The sequence below is a fragment of the Rhinichthys klamathensis genome, unplaced genomic scaffold, assembly GCF_029890125.1.
Source record: "Rhinichthys klamathensis goyatoka isolate OS25496 unplaced genomic scaffold, OSU_Roscu_1.1 h1tg000262l_1, whole genome shotgun sequence".
NCBI lineage: Eukaryota > Metazoa > Chordata > Actinopteri > Cypriniformes > Leuciscidae > Rhinichthys > Rhinichthys klamathensis.
Window position 1 is genome coordinate 612,639 of NW_026606783.1, and position 26,545 is coordinate 639,183.

The window sequence follows — 26,545 nt, forward strand, 5'->3', positions numbered from 1 at the left end:
TTAACTGAATTACCAATCAGAATCTGAAGATGCAGATGAAAGTGCTGTGCATATTTCAGTCTGTTTGTTATATACATTTAGATACATATTTCCATCTGTTTTATACATTTAGATGCCAGCCTTGAGTAGATTATCAATCAATCCATTTACAGTAAAACTGCCATCCATGCATTTTTCACACATTACTGATGATCAAACTAAGTTATCCTGTGATACACGTGCAGTCTGACTAGTAAACAGAAATTATTATTTGTACACAAGGCTTTCAGTACTATCATATTTGAGTTAGTATGCACTAAACACGTTGGTTTAATATTATATATGTCCCTCAACACATTGTTTTGATAAAGGTGCTTTACAAAATCCAGACACCTTTGTGTGCATATGGTGTGATATAGTCACATTAAAATTATACATGGTGATTTTGCCAAAAATCCTTGTCAAATAAAATTTACTACTGTCCTAATCTACAAGCTTTACTAAAATGTCAGTTCAGTTTACATTTCTAGTGCTTCAATTATTGCCATTTCATTGAGTGCATTTTTTATTACTGATGCTACAAATATACAGCAACTGTGCTCAATATTTGAGTACATTGATTTCAGTGTCTTGAGGGACACACTCAGGATACAGGCGCCTTAAAGTTGCATTTCAAATTTGCAGCACCCTGAATGGACTCTTAATGTAAGGAAAATTAGCAGCTCCCGAAGAAATGTAGCGGGGTTTTTTGTTAGTTTGTTTTTTAAATTTTTACTTTGGCAATGGTACCGTTGTGTAAACAATGAAACTCAGAACAGGCTTTCAATCGTTTGTGTTTTATTGAATTACAGCAGACTGGTTCTTATAAAGAGCAAGCAGGATTCTTGGTAGCAGTACAGTATTCCTGATACATGTCTGAACATGACACTAAAAGCAGCAGCAGGAAAAAGAAATACACTTAAACGAGCTGAAAGCAGTTCACAGCTGAATAGTGGAAAATGGAACTATGCCTTGAATACCAGGAAAAGCCAAGATAAGTATAATTTTGCAGTTACTGTAATATTGCCAAAAATTAGCCTATGACTACAAATAAACATGTGCTGTGCATCACTGTATTGTATTGATTTTGTCCACCATGTGGCTCTACCCCCTTGGCGATAAGGTACAGTATGAGAGTGCAGGCAATGTGTTTATGGTCCAAAGAAAAGTCCATAATATCACCTCGTTTTCTGGAATGAGATGGTTTTTATCGAAGCACCGCTTGTGTCTGTCCACTTAAAATGTTAAGTGCCATCGTGGACCACATTGTGTTTTATAACAGCTTCACCAGCAGGTGGGTTGATTTTGTGTCCTCACAAAAATGATTGAACATCCCATTATAAGGGTCAAAGGAAATGTCTTGGGACTCCTATTATAAATGTAACAAAAGTCTCATCTTCAAAAATTTGTACAAATCTGTTGAAGTACAGAAAAAAATATTTACAAGGGCCCTTTTAAAAAACAAACACATAACAACAAAGCAGTCAAACTTTGGCACTCCATGGTCACTCTCTGGACAGTGTTTCACAGATGCTCCCAGTCCATCTCGTCTCTGATAACCTCAGAGTCCAGATATGAGATCATTGGATCCATACACGACGACAAAGGTTATTCCTTAATCATCAGGCCCATGTAGTTCAGTCAAAGCAGCCTGTTTTCTTCTGCAACAGAACAAGCAACAAATGCCACTTGACTCACATAAATTATGGATGGAGGCTTGAAAGAAAAACGAAAATCGACACTGCCCCCATCCCAACTAACTCAAAATTTGGGCTCTGCTCAATGCTAAGCTGTTTTTCTAAAGGCTAAATTACAGACTGCTGACATCCTGGGTGTATTACAGCCACATCTGCTGCATTATCACGAGAAGCAGCTATTACTCTGAGAAAGCAACTGTCTTGCTCCTCCATTCAAAAACATCAACCAGCTAGTTAAAATAAAATAAGACTATTACCTTTACAACTTCATCCCGTCACTCGGTGTTCTGCTGACAGCACTTCAAGGTCTCGTGCCACTTTCTGTGCATCATAGTCTTTGCTGTCAATGTCAGCTGCCAAGGAAACCCACCTCTTACCATCTACACTTCCCTGTCCATGTTCCTTGCTTTTGCTGATTTCAGGCATGTTGTGGCCCAGTTTACTGGTGAACCATTCTACTATGTCCTGGTTGGTTAGTTTTGGCTGCTCTGCAAGCTTCTCAAAACCCTCCCCTTTTTGTACCTTTGCCTCTTGAAAGTGTCTTTGTAGGACGCTCTGTGTCTGATCTGTGATCAACAAGCTGTTTTGTCCATTCTGTCTTTTGTTGCTAAGACTTTGAAATTGCTCCATCCAATCCAAAGTTCCATTCTTCAGAGCAGATCTGTTGTCCTTAAACCAGCGGACAATTTCTGTACGAGCTAGCCCTGTTTGGATTTCTAGTTGGTTGTACTCCTCTGGTGAGGGCCACTGGGTTTGTGCAAACACGTCTTTAAGGAGGCAGAGAGACTTGCCATCAATGGCCTCTGGACACACCGAGGACGTGAGAATGGAAAGAGGTGAGTCCCTGACTCTGCTGTCCTGCTCATGGACTCCATTCAATGTACCCCTTTGAAGGTGATGCTCAAACCTTTTCGAACCCATCGAGTTGAGCAAGGCTTGCTCCAGGTTGTCACGTAGTGCACGGCGCTCCGCAAACCAGCAATCGATTTCATTTTTGGAGAGCCTGGTGTCTGCTACAAGGTGCTCTATCTCAGCCTGGGTTGGAAAGCTAGTCCTTTGGAAACTTTCCTCTAACTTTTTCATTTGCTCAGAGGATTTGCCTTTAACTCTCTCTAGTAGTGGAAACTGTGTGGCGACAGGCTTATGTGGTTGGCTGTCCTTTGAAGAGAAGTCTGTTTTAATCTGTTGCACTGCCTTATGGTTTCCATGGCGCTGATCGCTGAACCATTTTTTGATCTCTCCCCAGGAGAGGCCAGTCGTCTCAATGAGACGATACACTTCTTCATCATCAGGAAACTGGCACTGAGCATAGCTAGTGGTCAGCTCTCTGATCTGATCAGGGGTTTTCTCACAATCTGAAAAAAGACTTGGTGTTGGAGAGACAGACTTTGGAGTACTCTGAACGGACTGGATTATTGAAGGCCTCTTTATCTCTGGGGCAACCAGTGGTGCTGTATGGGGCCTCTTGACACCCTGTGCTATTTGATTTGTGACTGTTAGTGTGAGAGGAGAACTGGTCGAATTTGAGCCATTGGCAACTGGTGCCAACACTAGGCCAGATTGTCCAAGGACATGGCAAGAGACGGTCTGGATAAGGGGCTGTGAAGCTTTAGTGGACTGAGCTAACTGAGCAGGAAAGACAGTGAATGCTTGTTGAACAGACTGAATCGTTCCATTGAACATTTTCTTTCGTGCTTCCTCAACTTCCTCAGGAGACCAGCTGATTCCTTGTTTTAGTCGTTGGGTAGTGAACCACACTTTAATTTGTTCTTCGGGGTGTTTGGAGGCTGCAGTAAGCCAAGAGAGCTCTGCTTGAGTAGGGTACGGAAACTTGTTGAAGGAGGTGATGAGAGTCAAGTTGCCATCTAACGAGGGGTTGTATTTTGAAGTGTTCAAGGGGACGGCGATTTTTGGTACTAAGTTGTAGTTAGGTGGGCGTTGCAGAGATGGCATTATATGAGAGAGGCCATCTTTAAGAGTTGCATCTGGGATTATCACAGTCCCGTTCACATTCACTGCAGTAATTTGCTTTTTCGGGAGATCTTGAGCGAGTTTGTCCAGCGGACTATCGTCTTGTAACCGTAAACTGTCTGCTTTGGACTTAGCCAGCTTAACAGTAGTGGATTTGTTTGAAGGAAAAGCAGTAAAGTCCTCTCCTGGCTGAGGGCTGGTTGTATCATAGATGACTGCACAGTTTGAACCTTCGATTGTCTGTTCTAGAATGGTCTGACTGTTTAATTTGATTCTCTTGAACTTGAAGTTGCACTCTCCGGGATGGCACTTCTCATTGTGTTCTGTCAAAGAATCAAACTTTTTTGTGTTAAAGTTGCATACTGCACACAAGTAAAGTGGGTTAAGTATAACATTGGGGTGGTTGGAATCAACATGGTCTTTGAACTCGTTGAGGTTTTGTGTGGAAAAGGGACAGTATTTGCACTCATAGCCTCCCTGGAGTTTCCTCTGTGGTCGTGTTTTCATGTCAGGTTTCTCCATCTCTGTTGCTTCCTGCATAGAGTTCACAGAACTCTTCCTCTCTGTACAGTCCTCACTAGAAGACACATGTGATGATCCATTCTCTTCTGTACCGTCCACACAAGAATCCATTTCTTCTGGATCGTCTGCAGTCACCAAGTCATCTGGTCGGATCATGCAGGGGGTTGTAGACTTTCTTCGACTAGCCATGGTCAGGGAGTAAGACGGTACAGTGCAGGGGGACTCTGGTGATGGGCAATGGGCAGGTCTTTCTCTGGTGGAGGATCAGTAAAGGATGTTTCAGCTGACTGTGAATGTCAGCTCCAATGGAAGACTTCATGAGACTTCATCCCAGACCACACAGCCTATTTAAAACAAGATAAAATGAAATGAAGCAGGACAGATTATCAAGCATGAGAATTAAGGTATAATCTACGTAGGTATGAACTAGCCTATATGTATAACAATCACTCTGGTGCTTAAGGAGGTCAGACACAGGACATGAAGAAAACAAAGATTCTCTATAATTAGGCTTTATTTGAGCTGTCAAACCACAAATAGATAAACTTGTTCTTGAAACATTGGCTATAATCAAGGTGTCGTCTACAATATACATGTCCCTTGCCAGGATTAGTTTTTTTTAAAAGATTTTGTATAGGGTCGAACTTGGAAAACGTGAGAATGCAACATCAGCTGCGGTGTGTAAAGATTCATAGAAAACATAAAACAATAGTTTTGATTTTAGGATACTGCATGTGTTATGTCTGCCGCATCTAGTGCCGCATCTAGTGTGTGACCGCCTTTAGACACTTCATGTGAAAATGCAGTTTGACAGCTGAACAATAAAGACTTACAGGTCACTGTGTGTCATTGCAATGAGATTAGATAGATGTCTATCAACACAAAAGGTATCAGCTTTTAAACTGTTAATTGTCACTTCAGGACTACAGATCCTCATTAAAATTTAAGCTGAAGTATTAAGACTCCTGCATGAAAGCATTTACACAAACACCCTAGTACTGTGTATTAAATTAGAGTAATCAAGCAATATGGTGGTCAGTCCAGAAGGGAGGGGCAAAAACATCCTGTGCTAGGCCGAACTTGTCCAGTCCAATAATAGCCTTCCTCAGGCCTGTGGTGCCCTCAGCAGATCTCAGTACATTGGAGACTGATTAAATATGGATGGGACCCTGAGCATCTCATGTCACAGCCTCAACTCACTGTGAGAACATGAGTATAATGTAACCCCGGCAATTATTTGTTTCTTCCTTGAGAAAACTGTGCTATGGGCAAAAAAGGACAACCAAAGTTCACAGAAAAGAAAAAAAAATCTGCATTTTTTACATTTAATTATGCAAACCGCTTTTATAAACTCATATTCAAAGACAATTTTTTAATTAAAAAAAAAATCAACAAGATTGTATAGTTTATTAGTATTTATATTGATTCCTTATAGAGGTTCTGCTATACAATCAATAATAAACAGGGAATAAGCAGCTACACTGAAAAAAAAAGATCGTTGCATAAAAACAAAAATTCACTTAAACCAGCCAGTACATTTATTACCTCATGAAAATCACTAGGAAAGGACACACTCATGCACTCTCAATTTTAAGTGTTTGCCAACGGCTTGCAGCCAATAAAGAATGATAAAGCATGAGACCACTTAACTTATGATCACATAGTGTTCAATGTAAAGCGATTTAAAAAGAAATATTACTCGGCCTCAAGTCTCAATAGTCATTAATTATTGACACTGATTGTTGTGTACTTGCGGTTAAAACTGCTAAAGGCAAATTACTAAAAACTATTTTAAAAAACAAACACTTTTCGCAACCTTAAAGGGATACTTCACCTCTGGAAAGATGAATGTGTATTTAAAATGGGTCATTTATGTAGAAGAAATGTGAAATTATTTTTGAATTTGGAGCTTTCTAGACTGAGAAAAGCCAGAAAATGTATTTTTGGTTTATGCGGATGAAAGACAACAACTCCCAGAATGCACTTGCTTCGCTGCCCTAGGAGGCCACGCCTACCGGTAACAGAGCGCAGTAGTTAAACAACAAGTCTAGGCTACTAGTGAGTCTCCGTGATGAGTCTGCCCGAAAATGTGTTTCGAGATCGCCCAAAATCTCCGGGATTCGGCGTTTGCATTCTAAAGTCGCCATTCATTATGTTTACTGTGGCGAGCAGGACGAGGCTAGGGCCGCGGGAGAACTGCGCAAGGCTGGTGGCGTGATTACTGATGAGGAATTTTCTTAGCAATGTTAAAATGCACATCAACCGATCACTTGTTTAGCGTTCATGTAAACACTTCATTCAGATTCACCAATCGGAATGAATTCAGTTAGATTGAAACAAAAGGTGTGCATGTAAACAATGAATGGCGACTGCAGAAAGCAAAAGCTGAATCCCGGACATCGACACCGGACATGTCCGGGAAAAAGAGGAAGGTAACCCCTACTACTCAGCTTTCTCCACAGAACAAGAGCCTGCTAGCTTAGCTTCCAAAAAAGATGGCTGACACTATGTGTACATTCTGTGAGTGAGATCCCACCCTCTATGGGCGGGTTGAAAACATGCGGAACAGCTCCTTCTACTGACTGTAGTCTTTAGCCTCTGGCCAAAAAATCCTCCGATGATGCAAAATGACGATTTTTGTGTCATCGGAGGATTTTTTCCAGACAAAAAATACATAAATCTCTCGTCTCAGGGGGATATGAGGGTGGAAACATGGTAATTCGAAAATACTACAGGTTTTCTACTAATACAAAGCTTAATGCTAAATCCTGAAGTATCCCTTTAAGGCCTGTTCACACCGGGACGAATTTCGCGCGATATTCACCGACGTTTAACGCCTCGTGACTAAACAAAGGGCGCCAATGTGAGTGTGCACACCGGCGCGGAAAACGCCACGCGTAAAAGCGTGGCGTTCATCACGGAGACTCACTAGTAGTAATTTTTTTTAAAACGCCTCGGGTTCGTTTTTTTGGTTTGACGCACCGCGTAAAAACTATCCGACCAATGAGATTAGCGCTTTTGCTCACGTGTCTGGAGCTTCTGAAGTTACAGTAAAACACAACTTGGGGGCGCTCAAACACAAAACGGTCTTGCCGAGCACACATACGTAATGGCGAAGAAGATATACGCCAAGTAGCGTCTACACTGCCGGGAAGAAATAAGACGAGGAAGATGCAAGGCAAGATGAATGTAGAGCTGCTGGTCTCGTTGGTGTCGGAACATAAAGAACTATATGACAAACGCGACAGCGACTACACAATAGGACTATTTCTGTTTTACATAAAGCGCCATCTAATGTCAGGGAATGAATTTGCATGTTCACTCGGCTCATCGTCAGCGAAAATCGCTTGGGTGTGAACACAAAGAACGCGTTGAAAAATGCTGGCGAATAATGCGTGGCGATTCGTCCCGGTGTGTACGCCCCTTTAGAATTTCAGTGAAGGGATGTGACTGTCTGCTGACTACTGAAAGGGACCTCAATATTACAGCAAATAAAAACTAATGGGGATGCACCGAAGGATTTTTTTGGCCGATACCGATTTTAACAAACTATTGGCCGATTTCAATACAGATACTTGTCACTCTCTCTCTAATTCGAACTTTTGTCAATAATATAGATCATGATTTAAATTGCTAATTTAAAACATGATCAATTCAAAGTTAAAAAACGCATGCATTATGGTATACTAGCTAGTTTATTGCTGCATCAAATAATTTTTTTATTGAACATGGATTGGATACATTCAGCAGGCCTACATAAATACAACATAACAAAGATGCATATTAAATAAACAGTGCTTTTTAGGTAGGTCTAACAGTAGTTTTCAGGTACATAAAATAAATCAAATGTAAAATATTATTTTTGTATAAATTAAATATACTGTACATTAATATTTATTATGTTTAACTTACAAGTTATTTAGTCAAGAGTAGTGAGCGATTTTTTGTCTTTTGTTGTTTGATTAACATTAAAACAGACAGCAGCACAGCAGGAATATTAGGCTGCTGTTACTTTAAGAGCTGCATGGATCCATTATACTGGTACACAAGCGTTTTATTTCTCAACTGTTAACATTCATTTAAGACACAACCAACTATGTTTAGAAGGATACTTGCCAAGACGGCCATTTTGATACAATTTCCTGTGAATTACAAGAAGTGAAATAGAACTCAATTCAGTATTTGTGCGAAGTCTTTCCGGGCACGAGCTTTGGATGTGTGCACACACAAAACTTCTCACACAGTTAGTAGAACTGAGTTCTCATTCACGTCTTCTTGCACTTGAATATTTAAATTCGCATGGCTTAAAAACACGTGCAAAGGATAAACTGTTCCGAGCGTCGTTGATGCTGGTCAAAATACAGTCCTTATTGTCAAGCCCTGCTGTATTGTACAGATTTAATTTTGTTTTAGCAAGTATTTAATTATTTCACCCAGAGAAAAACATTTGGATTATGCAACAGACATTATACAACTAATTAATTAATTATTTAATTAATAAACCACCTTTTTTTTGTTTTTTTGGGGGGGGATTTTCCATGCTAGCCGATCCAAATTTAAATTGATCAAAAATCGGCCAATAAATATCAGCGGCCATTACATCGGTGCATTTCTACTACTAGTTAACCATTAACACAGGCCGGCAGTGGTGTTTAGCATGAACTACAGTTTCTGTAAAACACTACTGTTGGTTGCCTGTATGGATTCAAATGCATTGACATGCATGTTTCCAGGAGAGGATGTTGCTGCGGAGCCGCTGTGAAGGGGCGGAGACTGAGCTCTGTTAATACTGTGGAGCACAGTAGGGGGGGCTGAATTTGGGATTGAGGCAGAATTAATTTAAATCTCATCAAATGGGGCTCTAGAAGCCTGCAGCACTGCACAGATGTACACCGAGTGCTATTTTTCATGACAATACTGACTAAAAGTGTTGAGTGTAATTGGTACAGACCACACCCCCTTCAACAATTTTAGACTCAAAATGTGGGCATTACTGACTCCTTTTGAATATTAGAATAAGGTGACTGAGGTCTCTGAGAACACAGCAAAATGTATACCTGATGCTGAACAATATATTAATCTATAAAGAGTAGCATCATAGATTATATTTCAAGGCTGTAGTAATAAGAACTAAACATTTTTTAATAGAGAAAAAAATTGTTTGTCTAAATGAGGATGGATGTAGGTGCATGCGAGAATGAAGTAGTTTTACAGAAGGAGAATGACACAGAGCTCAGAGCAAAGTCCTTTGGGTAGGTGTCCAGGCTTTCAGTGATTTGGGGTACCAAGGGACAGGCCTTGAAAAAGCTGAACTCATGCGTTGCCATGGAAACGGCCCAGCAGCAGGTGGGAGGGATTTTCTCCACAGACATCCAGATGAGGAACGTTCCGCATTCCTATTTTTGGCCGAGCCTGTTCTTTCGGGGTGAAACCCACACTGAGAGATTGTATTCATCCTATTAATTCTAGATTTGTATAGTTGTATATACATTTTTCATGAATCAGTATGAGTGGGTGCATTAATTATGCTTATTGAGTGGAAGCAAAACTAAAGTAAAAAAAAAAAAAAACTAACGTGCATCTTGTTGATACTAACAACACAGAAACAAAAATAAATGTCTGGGTGCAATAAACGCCTAATTTCCCGACACTTTCAGCAAATAGATTAGTATGAAAAGTCTTCTTTTTAAAAATCTTTTTCAGCAACTGATTAGTAAAATGGGGTGTTTATCTTTGCGGGGGGGGGGGGGGACATTGATCGTCAACCTCATTCAGTCCGAAAAAATATAGATTGTCGAACTTTTTCAACCCTGTTACCATTTTTTCCCCCAGTAATAAACATGGAATAAACCAACATCAAAATTAAGCATCAATGAAATTAACAATCAATTTCAGAAAGAGTAAAAAGTAACAGTCTCTTAAATTGTGCTTTTACTCAGTAGGGACAAGTATGTTTGGGACCCAAAAAAAAGCATGCACTAACAGGGTTGGACACAAAATGGGATACAGCTAAATATTATGCCTTTATGAATTAGAATTAATTTACAGATTGCTTTGATTTTGCTTTAAATTAATTTAATTTAATTTGTGATTAGGAAAAAACAAATGACACAGTTGACAACATGATTTTAATTGTTGGATTAGAGTTAAAAGCCTAAATCACTATTTGTACAGACATTTGATGCATTTTAAACCCACAAACTTTTCATTCTAGGTTAATCTCATTTTAAATAGCCTAACCTATTGTCTAACATACAACTTCTGTCAAACTTTTCCTCTATGTTTTGAAAAAAGTAACAGGGCACCAAACTACACCCTATTTGTGAACATTTCCTTGTGTAGTTCCACAAAAGAGGGACTCTTTCTAAGAGGCCATAAAGTGTCATTCAAAAGAACATGATCTAAAATCAATTACCCATAAAAATAACACAAAACAAAGGATTTTTATGAATCACAGTGCATCGGTTTGAAACTGGGCACTATTATGCAGGAAAAACCATGCTTAATTTTGACTAATGGCGCTTTTCCATTACCAGTACCAGCTCGACTCGACTCGCCTTTCGCTCCGTTTTCCATTGCAGACAGTACCGCCACAAATAGTACCCGGTCGTCATAGCGACGCCGCAGGAAACTGCCGTGACGTAATCTTATACGAGAGTATACGAATCTTATACAAAGGAAAGTCTGCTCTCCTCGTTTGACCACGGCGTATTCTTACGAGTTGCCATAATAATAGTAGTAAGTTTAGTAACTATCTCTGGCCAAACTATTTAAAAATGGCGGGGTTATTCTGGATCAAGGGGGTAATCCATCAGCCGGAAGTTGAAGCCTCGCAGGAGCCGCCATTGTAGCAGACCATCACCTGCTGTTAGCATTCCATTGACTCCCATTCATTTTGGCGTCACTTTGACAGCGAATAACTTTACATCTGAGGCGTCCAAAGACTCCATTTGTCCATTATTTATTTCTAAAGAAACACGACAATGTATAAAAGGCTCCATTACCTTGTATCTTACGTTATGGCCCCGTAGAAGCAGTTTTTGTAAAAATAGGCGAACGATTGCATCATAACGAATTGACTCTCCGTCGCACAGTAGAGAAATTACCGTATAGACAGGAGGAGAAGTTTGCGCGCAATCGGGGGGACGTGGAGGCATAAAGTCGAGGGAGAAGCCCATAGGGAGTCATAAAGTTGATCCTGCTGCTAGCTCATGGACAGCTAATACTCACTCTCTCCGTCTCTGTGAGATTCGGAAGGGAATTATTCAGATTTCACTCGGCACAGCTACTAGAAGACATACAGGTTGCTCACGTGACAGACTCAGTTTCAGCCTGCGCAGTACGCCTGGCTATCAGCTTTTAACGGGCTTCAATTTTCTCCGTTGAAATCAATGGGGTCGCTGTGTCCATTTCTTTTACTGTCTATGTTCTGGATACTCCATCTGGCGCGTGCAATGATGACGCAGTGAATAGTGACGATTCTCTCTGACCAATCAGCAGTCGGCATTGTTTTCACGACACATTTTAGTATAGCCTCAGCTCGCTCAGAACCTCACCGGAGGTGATACAAAAAAAAGTACCCGAAAGCAGGTACAGGTACAACTTTTACACAGTGGAAAACCAAACAAAGGCGAGCCGAGTCGAGTCGAGTCGAGCTGGTACTGTGTAGTGGAAAAGCGCCATAAGTAATCAGAGACCAAGGGCATATTTCTGCTGTAAAGGCCTGACTCATCAGCAGCATACAGTGTCTTCAAAAGAAACTAAATCTCTGTAGCCGACCACTAACTTATATGGCTGCTGCCCCAGAGAGTTATGAAATACTCATGGAAAGGGTCACACTGAGGATCAAGAGATCAGGGTCATGTGTGAGCACTGAGTCTATGAGCTTCAGATGAAATACTTTGTTAAATAAAACGCTAATCCGGTAACACCGGCTGGTTAACATGACTGTGTATCTACACTACATTCACTGGCAAATGTTTTCTTGAGCAACATTAAACAGGTTTTAATAATTCTAAAGAGCCACTATTGATCTGATGACTTGATAACATATATACAACATTAACTGCTGCCAGTTGAGTTCTGAAATGAATGGCAACATTTGTCTTCTCTGCTTTGTCTGAAATACTCCTTATAAAACACCAAAAAAGACATTTTGGCAGATTCTATGCCTGATATGGTCGACAACTGGTTTATCAGACTCGTACCACTGGACACTGATCACTGCTGTCAGCCATCTGTGAGTTTGAGTCACAACACACAAGAGGGCTGAATAACAGATCACACTAAGATCTAAAGCTCTGCATGACTCCACAATGACACCAACACAACCATTTTAGGGATGAGAAGAAAACTGGGAGGTAGAAAACTGACTGTGAATGAACTCGGGTCTCTTTTTGTTTATAGCTTTCCCCGTTTGATCTAATGCATTACAACATGCTGATGTGAACGAGAAAATAAATCACAATTGTCTTGTCATGCAATGAATGCCACAGCTGACATGAGCTCTTTTTAGGAATGCACAATATATTGCTACCATATCAGTTATTAACGATTGTTATTAGAGATTATTTTAATTGCTCTGTATAGGTCGATATTAAATATTTATTTATACACAATCATTTTCCCCTATTTTTATGTTTAGATTATATTGGCCATCTTCAAATGCTCAATTAAAGTTAAACTTAAAAAATATTAATAATTTATTCATTTAACACTGTTAATCTAGAAATTATCAAAACACAAATTATAATGGTGTTTAATTATAATTAATGGAATAATGCCTAAATTCACTTGTAGGATTTTAATTGATTGATTTTTATTTTATAGTATTTTTAATTTGTTTAGACAAAACAAGGAATTTATTGCTTATAAAAAATTATTATAGACATAACAAATTATTATCGTTTATCTGTATCAGTCATAATTTTAATATCCCTAGGTCATTTGCATCTAACCAAATCACTGAGTTCTTTGTGCATGAGTTTGTGTATGCCGTCTGTGTTTTTAATGTTAATCAAACAACAAAAGACAAGGACATCACTTTAAACAGCTTTTGAAACTTTAATAATGATTCATTTTTAATTCATTTCTTTAGTAAGGATTATATGCAATGTTGAATTACATTTGATTACTTTATTCAATTTCTGCACCTGAAAACTATGTAAGACCAACCTGAAAAGCACAGTTTATTTTATTTGTATCTTTGCTCTATTGATTATTTGTCCTTGTTTTCTTTATTTTTATGTGGGGGAAAAACATATTACAAGCAGAGAACTGAAAGATAAGCGAGACATGAGGAGTGGGTAAATTGATTCTTCAGCTTTGATGTTATAATTTTGCATTAAAATGGCCCATCTTCACTGACTAGCATTTGTCTTTTCATTGGAACAAGCACATCCTAATCTATTATCTGTCTATCTCAAAGTCTGAAATCCTGTAAAGGATGAAAGCTTATTTAATTACATAGTTTGACTGAATTATTCAAAGCATGGTTTATCACTGCAGTACAAACATCACTGTAATGCTCAGTTTGGACTCTATCACTGTATCATCACAAATCTTTTTAAATTAGCAACCCACCTGTCAATGATGGTCTTGCCTTTTAGAGCACAATATCTGTAAGGTCCTATGTGGCAAGTTTTCCTCCTCTGCCACCTTTTTTTTACCCAGCTTCTTCTCACCTGTAAAAAAAACAACAACAAAAAACAGTTTATCTAGAGCTTAGAAGTTCATCTAAATGTCATCATTTTTTTTAAAAAGGCCTCAGAGGGTTCAAAAATAATAATCTTTCCTGAGTGACACTCCACATGACAGATATTGTTGACTGCAGACCCTAATTTTATTTTCTCCTTACTGTAAGTTACAGGTCAGTGGATTGATAAGACAGTTTACAAACATGGACATAAACTAAACATTGTCATGTCCCTGATGGAGCAACACCATCTTTCACAGTTTTTATAACACTTTAGCCAAACTAAAAATTATACAACAGCTCAGACACATGGTGAATGTAGTTCAAGACTTTATAATGCAGCTGCTTGAATCAATCGAAGCTAGCACATGTAAAGAAATAACCTTTATCACTCTTCTGTGTCATTTGTTAGAAATATTTATCATTCTACTCCTCAATATTATGGTCAGTACAGTTAAATGCAGTCTCTCCATTACACCTCCAAAAAGCTGGGTCACGACTGTAAAAGTAGGGCAGAATATTGGCAACAGAGAGGCTGCTCAACAGTGAGCGACTGCAAAAAGTTGAACTCTTCTCCCGTCAAGAAAACAACCTTCTAAAACTGATTGTTTTATTTTCTTTAGTTCAAGTAAGAATCTGCTATGCTGAGGCACATCTGCATTGAAGCCCAGCTGCTTTCACTGCCACTCAACATGCTCGAATATGTAATCATAAACAAGTATGATCGCAAGATTTTTTCTTGCGATCATACTTGTTTATGATTAAAACAAGTATTAAAAAAGAACTAAAAAAATTTGTTGTTCGACTTTTTTCGCTTTCAAGATGAGTTTTTTATACAAAAGAAAGGTACTGCCATGGGAAGCAAAATGGCCCCTAATTATGCTTGTTTGTATATGGGTTTTTTTGAGAATCAATTTGTGCTACATCGGAGAAATCCATTTTATTCTAAGATCTTATTTTATAAGAGATTTATTGACGATATTTTTCTGATTATTGACTGCACAGTAGATGAACTTAATGGCTTTCATGAGTATCTGAACTCTTGTAATGAACATTTGAAATTTACTTTGGAATATGATAAACATTGCATCAGTTTCCTGGATATTCAGGTATATAAAGATGGTACGATCTTAAAAACTGATCTTTTTCGTAAGCCTACTGATCGTAACACTATATTGCATGGGGATAGTTTTCATCCCAGGCCGTTGGTCAAAAGTCTCCCAATCAGTCAGTTTAATCGTGTACGCAGAATATGCAGTGATAATACATCTTACTTAAAGCAGGCTGCGGACTTGACAAAAAGATTCCTCAATAGAGGGTATAAACAAGATTGGGTCGATTCGGCCAAAGAACGTTTTGATCAGATAACGCAAGACGAGTGCCTTCGATCTATACGCAAAAAAATTCCAAATAAGTCTCCTTTATGTTGTGTAAAATATTCTCCACTTGTGTCAGAATTTAGAAGATCTGTTTATAAATACTGGCACATTATTGAGTCGGACCCTAAACTAACCAGAGTCTTCCCAGAAAAACCCAAGCTTATTTATAAGCGTGCTTCTAACTTAAAGGACCATCTAGTTAAGAATGATATACGTCCTCAAGTTACAACGCCTTTTCTTAGTATGCCAGATGGTAATTATAGATGTGGCAGTTGTGCCCAGTGCTCGTATACGCATAAATGCAAACATTTTAATCATCCACACACTGGTAAGACATTATCTATTCGCGGTACTATTACATGTAGCACCACACATGTTATTTATTTAATCAGTTGCCCATGTGGTTTATCATATGTTGGTAAAACAACGAGAGCGCTACGGACCAGAATCAGTGAGCACAGAAGTACCATCAGAAAAGGAGATGAACGTAGTCCTGTCGCCGCTCATTTTAAATCAGCTGGCCACAATGTCAGCGCCCTTAGATACATCGGGGTGGAGCGGGTCAATAAACCGTTTAGAGGAGGAGATCATGGTAAAAGGCTTCTCCAACGGGAAACTTTTTGGATTTACTATTTGAACACAATGTCTCCTTATGGTCTTAATGAAGATTTTGACATAAAGCCATTCTTATAATGAATGGCTCTGTGTCATGTATATGTCATAATATAATGTGTATTTATGTAGCCTATGTATTTGGTTGTGGATTTATATATATATGACATCATGTATATGTGAGTATGCACTGTTTCTTGGTAGTTAATTGCATGTTTCTGACTACATTGTAGGAAGTTATGTGCATATGGAATTGATTCTTGTGTATGTTGATTGTTTTATCCATGCAAGTGTTCTCTTAATTAATTAATGAGTGAGGTTATTAGGCTTGTTTAGACCCAATCAAGCTAATTGAAATCACGGGGTGGGTCAGATTGTAAGGCCTATATAACTCTGTATCAAATGTGTTTTGCTAATTGCCTGAAGAAGACCCAGTAGGGTCGAAACGTTGCCTTTTTTATTAAAATATGGGAGTAAGTAGCAGTGTTGCGGACATTATAATCTTTTCAATTCATGATCGCAAGATATGACATGAATATGATCATGCATAGTGATGAATCATGATTTGTTGTATTCATGTATGCAGCATTTCTAATAAGAAAACAGAGCAGTGTATATGCCGCCTTAAACTGCAACTTCAGCTGGTAGCACACATCAGTTTTGACTCTCTCTTCCAGGACATGAATGCAGAAGGAAATTAATAGCTTTAGTAGTGATGACTAATAAATAACCTGGCTCCAATTTGAGGCCAGACTCCCTCACAAAGAGGCTCTGCTTTCAGTGGAGTCACCACCAGCACCGACAGAGAACACACAGCTTTCAAAGGAGCCCAGCCCACGGCTGTGACATCAGCGACTGTCGGCTTAGTCACCGACAGCACGAGCTACGAGGCAGAGGCAGCAGCAACCACCTCCTCAAAGACGTCAGCTCCTCACGAACGCGGGCAGCCATTTTGAATCCAGCCAGTCACCTGGCACAAACTGCATTTTGCACCGGAGCAACTCAAGCAGAGTTGTACTTTTGATGATACGTGTCACTACTTTGCAAAAGTTGTCTTAGTCTTGTTCCATGAATAAAACTTTGTAATGGGAGATGTTTCCATACTATGGCCCACAAGGTGAACACAAATCTATTTTTGAAAAGGCAGAGTGAGAATGTTTAGTTATTTCAAAATGGCATCAACGCAGAATAAACTTGTGATAATGAAAATGTATCAGAATGCCCTTCCAACGAACACATAAGAATAGCCGTTTCTCCACAGTGTGCATATTACAAATATTCTGTTCAGTTCTACTAAGCCAATTAAGCCAAGTTAAGACAAATATCTACTCGGATTAAAAAACAACATAGTGAAACATGGTACTAATTGATCATCAAGTAAGTTATTAAGGACTAGTCAATAAACCAGAGCAACCAAAGTGGTTCTCTCTCATTTGACATTATGGACTAAACTAAATAAAAATATATTATACTGTCCATGATATGATAGAGGCATGTGGTAAAAACACAAGCAGTGTATTTTACACAGAGTAATGGGATTCAATGGAAGGAGAAATATGAGTAGCTTAGAAAAACTATTTGCATATGATGTTTGGGCCCCACAAATGTTGCTGCTAGATCTAAAGATGCAGATTCCCTTCTCTCTTCGATTTGACTTTATTCAAACTCAAGCAACCCCTCTGCTAAAACAGCTAGTTATTTTTCCAATCACCCATTAAACCTTATAAATATTCTAAAAGTGATTCTCAAGCTACATCAGACTACCTGGAAAAGTAGGCAAGACCTGCTGGTCATGAGTAAACCGCCCGGGATGACTGACAGATGGGAAATCGGTCACTGTCCATAATCTGGAATTCCATCTGACTGAACACTGAAGCAAATATCACGCGTAGGCCGCTAGTTTTACACACTTGAATCACAATATTCGCCGAGATGGTTTAGACTACGACATCAATTGCATGCTATATTAAGAATTTTAAACAACTCAGATCGGCACTTTTTTATTAGTGTATTCAGCTTTCAGAAATGCACGTTTGCTCTATATAGGGTGCTATGGCCCTCTTGTAGTGGATGCGACAATTTTGGGAACTATCACAGATGTGAACACACAGTGCTGCAATGTGGCTCGCGTCTGATGCGTGTGCCATGCAGTATGGTCGTGGAAGGCGTCACCACTGCCTACATCATACGACACCAAGCCGAAATCAAAGTAGTTGCGTGCCATGCTCACTTCATACAAGTGCATGAATTAAACATTCTCAGTTCGAAATAGCATCCCGATCGTGGCTTTCAATGGAAAATAGGGTTTTATTGAGGCAGAACAGACTCCAATAAAAAAAATCACTTGGACCGACGTAACGCCATGTCGACATTGGTAGCCATATTTTGCTGCTTATTTCGACAGCAGAGAAGTAGACATGTTCTCGCGCCCATTACCGCTTAACTTTAACCATTCTATGAAACTTTCCGCAAGCCACACCAAATCACAGCGCTGGAAACGTTTAAACTGAGGTTATCGGGTCAGGTCGATGCGGTTATTCTGGTGCTCACTTTCTACGATATACCTTGAGTAAACAAAGTTCAGCTGAAATAAACAACTGACATCAGAAGCGCTTTACAGCATGTTTCTGTCAACTAGCACTTATTGTGTGTATTCAAACGCGCACGCAACTTTAAGGTTTGTTTGCTATTTTTTCCAACCGACACAAATAATTCAGCCATTCTTACCTACCTATTACCAACGGGAAACGCTGGGATGTGAGGTTAATGACAGCTCGGGTCCAAAATTGCGTACTTTTCCACGTGTACGGCCAATAGAAGCGTACGATTGTAATGATTCTGCCGAATCCTAAAGACAACAGCCGAAAAAAATTGGCGATCACAGGGGGATCTACGCCAAAACCCACATGATCAACTACGTCAGCAGACGTATTTGCATACGATACAAGACGCCGTTCCATCCCGACTTTGGGAATGAATTCTTAAAAGCAAAAAGTTTGAAAATCGCCAATGGCAAGCGCTGGCTTCGAGTGCAAGAGCAGCAGTTCACTTCGCCCCGTGCTTCCTTCTTTGAGATGATTAAACCACTGTTGTTTTGACGTCCCCTGCGTGAGTTTGGATCACAGGTCATTGAATATTAAGCACTCTGGCGAAGGCCAGTGGCTGAACGGTTTTCTCTCTCGTTCTCTTCTCTCTCCTCCCATCCTCGCCTCTGCCCCCTCTCTCCCGCCCTCCCTCTTCGCATCCCCTCCCACGTTTTTTTTTTTTTTTTTTTGCCTGTAGCTTTGCTATGGTTGTGCATCAAAACAAACAGGACAACTTCTAAAACGAGACACATGAAGAAACTCGTGGAAGAATATCGACGTTGCTATGGAAACCTACCTAGCAGCAGACGTTTTCTCACCCAAGTTTGTGACAGCTCGTCATACAACGAACAAAACCGAAAACACTAAAATACACGCAAAAGCCAGGAAAAGAGTAACGTTAACAGACGACTTCTTTCTTGGGAGAAAAGCTCCAGTGTCCTGGCTTTTGAAACCTGCGCATGCAGCAGTGGGTATGAATCCTGCTGCAGAAGCTTATGAATTATTCATTAATCAGGACCGATTCGCCATGGTGTTTGGGTATATATATTTACATACAAATAAGCAGCTAATGAATTATTAATGACCATTTTCTTGATCTTTGTTTTTTCCCGTTCATTTTAACTTATGGATACATGTTTTATTCATGATTTAGGTAGCACACCTGCACATTTAGTTGTTGTCAGTATATTTAACGCCATCTACAGGATATGCAATGTAATGTTTAATGGATTGTGGTTACACTGTAAAAGATAAAAACGGAAAATGTATAGCTACTGGTAATTTTCTGCCATGGACATTATCCAGGACTTTTAGAGAAATTCCCATTAACCCTAAAACACAACACAACGCAATACGTACGCTAATTAAAAGTGCATACTACTTATGCACTATATTTCAAGTGATAAAAGATTTATACAATTGCTTTGTGTGAGGAATATGTCCATTTATGATGCTTTATAGTGCCTTTTTCATTTTTGGAGCTTGCTTACTTTTATTGAATTGGAGAACATGGTGGCGAGTAAATAATTTAAAAAATCATTTTGGGGTGAATATCCCTTAATTTACATCACAAAGAGGTTGTCTTCTAAAACAAAGCATAATTTTAATTTATAAATTTTTAGACAATTGTTGTTAAAAACAAAAATCACTCTGTAGAGGTAAATTGTACATTTCATTGTGAAATATCTTTCATTCTTTGTTGAATTTTAAAACAAAAAATAACACACACACACACACATGAACTTGGCTCTCATGAATGTGTATGTATTGATTTGATGGGCTAGGCAAAGTCCGTCCCCCAGGAGACAAACTGATCGAGAACAGACTTTGCCCTGCACAACTCACAACAGGAAGCAGAGTGGTGCCAGACTAAAAGGTAAGTGGCAGTTTTAATGTAACAAAAAAAAAATTAACAATATCATAATGCCACATTTGTGTATTAGATGGAAATTGTACCAATTTTACATACAGAGAATTTGGCACCCTAAATGTTTAAATCTTAGTCACATGTCATTAGATAAAAATGCTGCCATTTAGGCCTCTTTGTCTGTGTGGATTACATCTATCATAAAAGCATCAGTTTCAGAGTTTGTAATATTTACTCTCGATTTTCTAAATGATGTGTCTCTATAGGTTTGTTGAAAGACATGCACAATATGAACACAGAGCAGTCTCCCCCTCCATACAACCCCTATTACCCTCCGCAATATCCTAATACAACGCAGTACAATGCTGGGCAGCCCACCGCTGGCATGGTGCCCCCCGTTGTTGAACAAGTCAATATGGGGATTCCAGACAGCGCTCCCCCAGAGTACACCCTGGGCTTTGAGGACGAGAACTGCTTTTCAGATGCAGCCATAAGAAGAGGTCAGCTGTGCTCTCTTGAAATTACTTCTGTCTCTTGGTTATGTTACATAAAACATAATACGCTCAATGTTTCTTGATGTGCTAAATTAGAATTGTGTTTTTTGTGATTTTCTTTGTGTCATGTCTACAAATGTGCTTCATAGGTTTCATAAGAAAAGTGTACTTGACACTTATGGTTCAACTATTAATAACTGTTGGAATCATCTGTGCTTTTCTTTATTGGTGAGTAGACTGGTATTTATGTTGCCACATCTACTTCAATTCATTTCAGTTCAAAGAACAGATAATGAGATCATAGGCTTGAGCATCTTAGACTTGCATTTTAAAATATAATAAAAATTGTATGGCCCAAAACTTTTTGATCTGTAGTGTGTGTATATTATTAATACACTCGTGCCTTTTTCCTATAGGGAGACACTCAGTGACTGGGTAAGAGGCACATACTGGTTTACCTACACTATGATGTGAGCACTTCTCTTTTGTGTGTTCTGCATGTCCTAAATAATATGCATATATTGTGTTTAAATGAATATATGTTACACTGACTTCTTTTGTTTGGTTAAATTTCACAAGGGGTGTAACATTTGCTTTAATCATTGTGCTCATCTGTTGTGGTGACATCCGTCGGAAAGTTCCTTTAAACTTCATCTTCCTAGGGCTCTTTGTAAGTAAATCACAGAACCACTGTAGTATTTATTTGTGGTGAGCATTAAATGGAATCATTTTGTAAATGCTGAGTGCTGTTTTCTCACACAGACAATTGCAGAGGGCCTTCTCCTTGGATCAGTTGTAGTGTGAGTGAAAAGCATCTTTGAAACTGATTTAAATGCACTTCAATTACTCCAAGAAATTGAACTTCAACAATTGAACAATTTAGTTACACAGCCAGTGTTATAGTAAGAAACCGACATATCTTTTCAGGTATTATTCGGCCGAGGCAGTGCTCTGGGCAGTGGGTGCAACTGCTTTGGTGTCTCTTGCAATGAGTTTGTTTTCATTGCAGTCTAAAGTACGTACATTTATTTCAAAACTGCAGTGACATTAGACTATATGTACTGTATTACTAAGTTTCATAATTAAAATTAACGATTTGTTAAGTTATCAAGTATTTAAACCTGTCTTTGCTTGTTTTTAGTGGGATTTCACAGCTGCTTCAGGAAGCATATGGGCAATCAGCTGGACGCTGTTTTCATTTGCATTGCTTTGTGCAATTCTGAGATCGCAGGTAAATCCTTAAATTCCTGCTCTTATAAAAAAATGTTTACTTGTTTATTCATTCATGCAAACTTTCATATTCCACAGTATTTGTACATCCTTTATGCATCGTTGGGAACTTTGGTCTTCTCTGTGGTAAATACACTTCTTTATTGCTTTATACGGTGCAGCTTTGTGTGTAAAGATAAATTATCCTTATGGGGGACGTCATGAGTCATATCTGGACGCATAGTGTGTGCAATGAAGCTGGGACAGTATTAATATTATGTTCTGCCAACAATCTGTTATTGTCTTAATAATACCACTTTACAGCTGTCATTTTCTTACTGTCTCTCCCTTTCATTATCTAGTACCTGGTGATGGACACACAGCTCATACTGGGTGGAAAGCACAAATACAGCATCAATCCAGAAGAGTACATCTTTGCTGCTCTGAACTTGTACCTTGATATTATCACAATTTTCTTATTATTGCTTCAATTAATTGGACTTTGTCGTTGATGTGGTTTATGATCATCATGATTTCTGTCCCACTCGACACCTGTCTCACATATGCTCTGGGTTTTGAGACACAATATTACCCTCTTTTTTTCTTTTTCTTTTTTTAACATGACTCCATTGTGTCTCTGTACCAAATTTAAAACAGTAAATCGGTAAAATAGCAGTTTAATAATAAAATAGCTATTGAATTAAGTAAAATAGCTAATGCATAGTTGTGAGTTATTTTACAAGTAAATGAAGGGCAAACATTTTTGAGACATATTCTTACCCCCATTTTTTATAAACTTGACTCCATTGTGTCTGTAACATGTTGTAATAAATGTTCGCTGTCATGTCACTGTACTTTAAGTTAAATTCATTAAAGTGGTTTCTCTTATCCATTTGATATGATTTTTAATAATTTGAGAACACTAAAAATCCTAGAACAAATGCTATTTTAAGGGAGTGGCACATCTTACCCCGGTATCCCCAATTGTATATTTATAAATTAACTAATTCTTAATAATATAATATAATTTAAATATTAAATTTAAATCAGTAAAATAGCTAACAGTTTAATAATAGAATAGCTATTGAATTAAGTAAAATAACTATTAGCTGTGACTGAGTTATTTTAAAAGTAAAAGAAGGGCAATGTGATGTAGCCTACATGGTATGGGTTTTGAGAGATATTCTTACCCCCATTTTTTATAAACATGATTCCATCGTGTCTAATATGTTGTAATAGATGTTCACTGTCATGTACTTTAAGTTAAGTTCATTAAAGTGTCTACTGTTATCCATTTGATATGGTTTTAATCATTTAAGAACACTAAAAAGGCTAGAACAAATGCTATTTTAAGGGGGATGGCACATCTTACCCCCCTCTGCCCAATTATATATTTATCAATTAATTAATTCTTATTAAGTGTAAATAGCAAAAACTGCAAAAACAGTAAACGTTTCTCTGTACATGAATACGAGTGTCTTTTGCACCATATGAATTACTGTCCATCAACTGCATACCACAGGTAGCGCTTTTGCTCATGTCTTCTATTCTATTACTTTTATTATGCACTACGAAATATTGCCGGAAGTTGATTAAATCGTCACATAACAAAAGTGTCATGGCGGAGTTAGACGAAAACGCTGGTGATAAGGAGAAATCGTTGGCAAAAAACAGTAGAACTAGGGACGGCGAAAACATGAAAACAAATATTCACAAGCCCTGTTCCCAGGGCAAACAAGACACCTCCACCGCTGTTACCACCACAGAGTACTGCGAAAAATTACAAGAGTGGATGTGGCAGTACTACTACAGCTATATGAACTGGCAGAGCTGGATAGCCATGTCTGCGTTTTCCTTCCCACCGTGTTTCCCAACACAAGGAACAAATGAAACGCCAGGAGCGACGATATGGGGTGCAGATTTGTCTAATGGAGACCTTCGGAATTGGTTTAGCAGCCCGTTTGGTTTTCCTGCTGCAGGTGCGAACGCGGCGGGTGCTGCTGCTGACGCGAGCGGACAGAGTTCTCGAGCTCCTGCCACAGCGCCTGCGCAGCTGCCGCCTCAACAACAACCACAGCAACCCAATGGAAATGCTCAACAGCCTGGTAATTATATTTAATAATTAATACATCCTTTATTACCTTTCTTTGTTGTTAAAACTGCCAGCTGCAATTTTATATTCATCGCTGGGCTTGGATATGACAGCTCAGTACTTTGTGTATAGATGTAAACGAGCCTTCTTGGGCTGTGTTTAGTTTATGCATGTGATTGAGTGTCTACGTTAAAATTAAAGAATATTTCTTTAACATGGTATTCCAGACTCTTAGAAATATGATTTTCTCAAACTCAGGTGCTTAAAGCCAAAATATGGTTTCATTATGTAAAAACTGACATTAACAGGGTGTCTAATTGGATAGATAGTTCGCTGAAATTTGTTCAGTGATGCATTGACATTTACATGAATGTGTTGAAGGTCCCATCTTTTTTTTTTTTTAAATACCTATTTCTGTAATTTTATCTAACAGGATATAATGTTTTATAGTGAAACAAAACCTATGAAATGATTACCAATTACATCAAAATTCATATGAAAATGTTTGAGACATTGTTATTGGAGAAAGGGGAGATGAAGAAACACCATTTCTTCCTTATAATTGCCAGTTTTATGTTAAGTTTGTGCATGGATGGCAAAAGTGGAAATTTATGCTCATATTAAAGTAGTGAAATCACCCCTATGTTCACTTAATTGTTATTAAAGTAAACTAATATTGTTTACATCTTTTAGAAAAAAAGTGAGTTTAATGTTATATCCAATATATTAAGACATAAAATTGGGGCATACAATTGTTCCTCGTAATTAGAATGATTCAGTTTTCAAAAGCAGTTCATGTTTGTATTATTTTTTTGTCCAGGTAGGGAATATTATATCCCCTCTCCTCTGCAAAGGTTCTTGGCGGAAATGGTGGATTTCTTCATTCTTTTCTTCATTAAAGCCACAATTATCCTTAGTATTGTGCACTTGAGTGGAATGAAGTGAGTCTGGAATCTTTTATTTATATTTTTACATATCACTCATGCTGTTTTCCATTAAACCAAATCATTCACTCTTTGGCCATTTAAAATCTAATTTTAGGGACATCTCAAAGTTTGCCATGCACTTCATAGTAGAGGAGATTGATGAGGACACGTCAATGGAGGAATTGCAGAAGATGATGCTTGTGGCTCTAGTGTATAGGATATTAGTTTGCTTTTATGAGGTTAGTTCAAACAATTGAGTTAATCTGCTGAATGAAAAAATTCATGAAGACCTGCATAACTGTTTTTGATTGTTTTCAGATCATATGTATTTGGGGAGCTGGTGGGGCGACACCAGGGAAGTTTCTCATTGGCTTACGAGTGGTCACATGTGACAGCTCCGTTCTGGTTCAGCCAAACCGAGTTCTTGTGGTACCAGCGACAAACGTCACGCTTTCTGCGTCAGTGCTGCTGTTAACGTTACTCTTTGTCATTTAAAAAAAAAAAAAAAGAGACCTTTTTCCAAAAAATTTATTGAAACTTATTGTTTTATGATTTTCTTGTAGGTCTACGGTGAGAGCGTTAAACAAGAACTTCTCCATCGCTTTCTTTTTTCCGGCATTCATCACACTCCTTTTCTTTCAGCACAACAGGACTGTGTATGACATTGTGGCTGGCACCATTGTGGTAAAGAGAAACAGGCTTAGATGACTTTGTCATTGAAGTCATTATCAACCCGACTTTGTAATGCAAAAACAAGCTCATAGACAAAGGAGAACAGACCAGCTGCAGTAAAACATACTGAACTGAACTAAAGCTATTGGCCTCTGGAAGAACTGACACTTTAAGAGCTGAACATGGTATTTCCAGTATTTCTCCCCCATCTCCTCTGGACATGAATTGCTTTCTCAGAAGTATTTTTAATCATCACTGTTTTTTCTTGTGCCAAAATAAGATAATTTATAAATGTGCTGCCACGTAATACTTGAACTTCCTCTGGTACATGCATTTCATGCATATATTTCTCTGTCTCTCTCTCTCTCTCTCTCTCTCTCTCTCTCTCTCTCTCTCTTTGTTAATGTATGTGGAATATTGATTGGAATATTTTCTTAGAATATTCTTTGACTAATGGAAATTGAGCAGGAATTAACTTATTTCTCCAAATGCAATAGAGTTTGGTTATAGATCCTAATTTACTCGCTGCATTTGTATTTCAGATGAATGTTTTGTTCCTAATTACTTATCTCTATTTTATGGCCTTTAAAAGCTTGAAAATGCCGGAAAAACATTTTATTTGTATAGCTGAGCTGTTTTGCATACTGTAATTTTCACTGCATGCCTTTTTCAGCTCTATTCTGCACTATCCTGAGCTGCTGAGTTGATTATTTCAACTTTAAATAGCCTCATACTAAATCAGTTGTTAGTATGTTATTCATTTTGGAGTGTATAGATATGGCCAAATTGAAATAATTCACTTATGTC

The 26,545-nt window shown here is 38.4% G+C and overlaps 3 protein-coding genes across 4 annotated transcripts; 2 read left to right on the forward strand and 1 right to left on the reverse strand.

The window, feature by feature from the left end:
- Positions 1-799: 799 nt before the first annotated feature.
- On the reverse strand, positions 800-18,989 carry zhx2a (zinc fingers and homeoboxes 2a). Of its 2 annotated transcripts, XM_056267719.1 has the most exons (4): positions 18,625-18,989; positions 13,791-13,891; positions 1,973-4,552; positions 800-1,679 (listed from the first exon to the last, which is right to left on the reverse strand). In XM_056267719.1, exon 3 carries the CDS (start codon positions 4,395-4,397, stop codon positions 1,983-1,985), a length of 2,415 nt encoding a protein of 804 aa, XP_056123694.1. In that variant the 5' UTR covers positions 4,398-4,552; positions 13,791-13,891; positions 18,625-18,989; the 3' UTR covers positions 800-1,679; positions 1,973-1,982. The 2 variants fall into 2 exon arrangements, with proteins under 2 accessions (XP_056123694.1, XP_056123695.1); XM_056267720.1 differs by lacking the exon at positions 13,791-13,891.
- Positions 18,990-20,569: 1,580 nt separating this feature from the next.
- On the forward strand, positions 20,570-23,338 carry zgc:110410 (uncharacterized protein LOC553618 homolog). The gene is made up of 9 exons (XM_056267735.1): positions 20,570-20,845; positions 20,989-21,067; positions 21,256-21,309; positions 21,419-21,509; positions 21,602-21,639; positions 21,767-21,854; positions 21,981-22,070; positions 22,148-22,195; positions 22,411-23,338. Exons 1-9 carry the CDS (start codon positions 20,626-20,628, stop codon positions 22,558-22,560), a joined length of 858 nt encoding a protein of 285 aa, XP_056123710.1. The 5' UTR covers positions 20,570-20,625; the 3' UTR covers positions 22,561-23,338.
- A 294-nt stretch (positions 23,339-23,632) lies between these two features.
- On the forward strand, positions 23,633-25,827 carry fam8a1b (family with sequence similarity 8 member A1b). Its single transcript, XM_056267733.1, has 5 exons — positions 23,633-24,153; positions 24,961-25,081; positions 25,182-25,305; positions 25,385-25,524; positions 25,630-25,827. Exons 1-5 carry the CDS (start codon positions 23,667-23,669, stop codon positions 25,772-25,774), a joined length of 1,017 nt encoding a protein of 338 aa, XP_056123708.1. The 5' UTR covers positions 23,633-23,666; the 3' UTR covers positions 25,775-25,827.
- Positions 25,828-26,545: the final 718 nt, after the last annotated feature.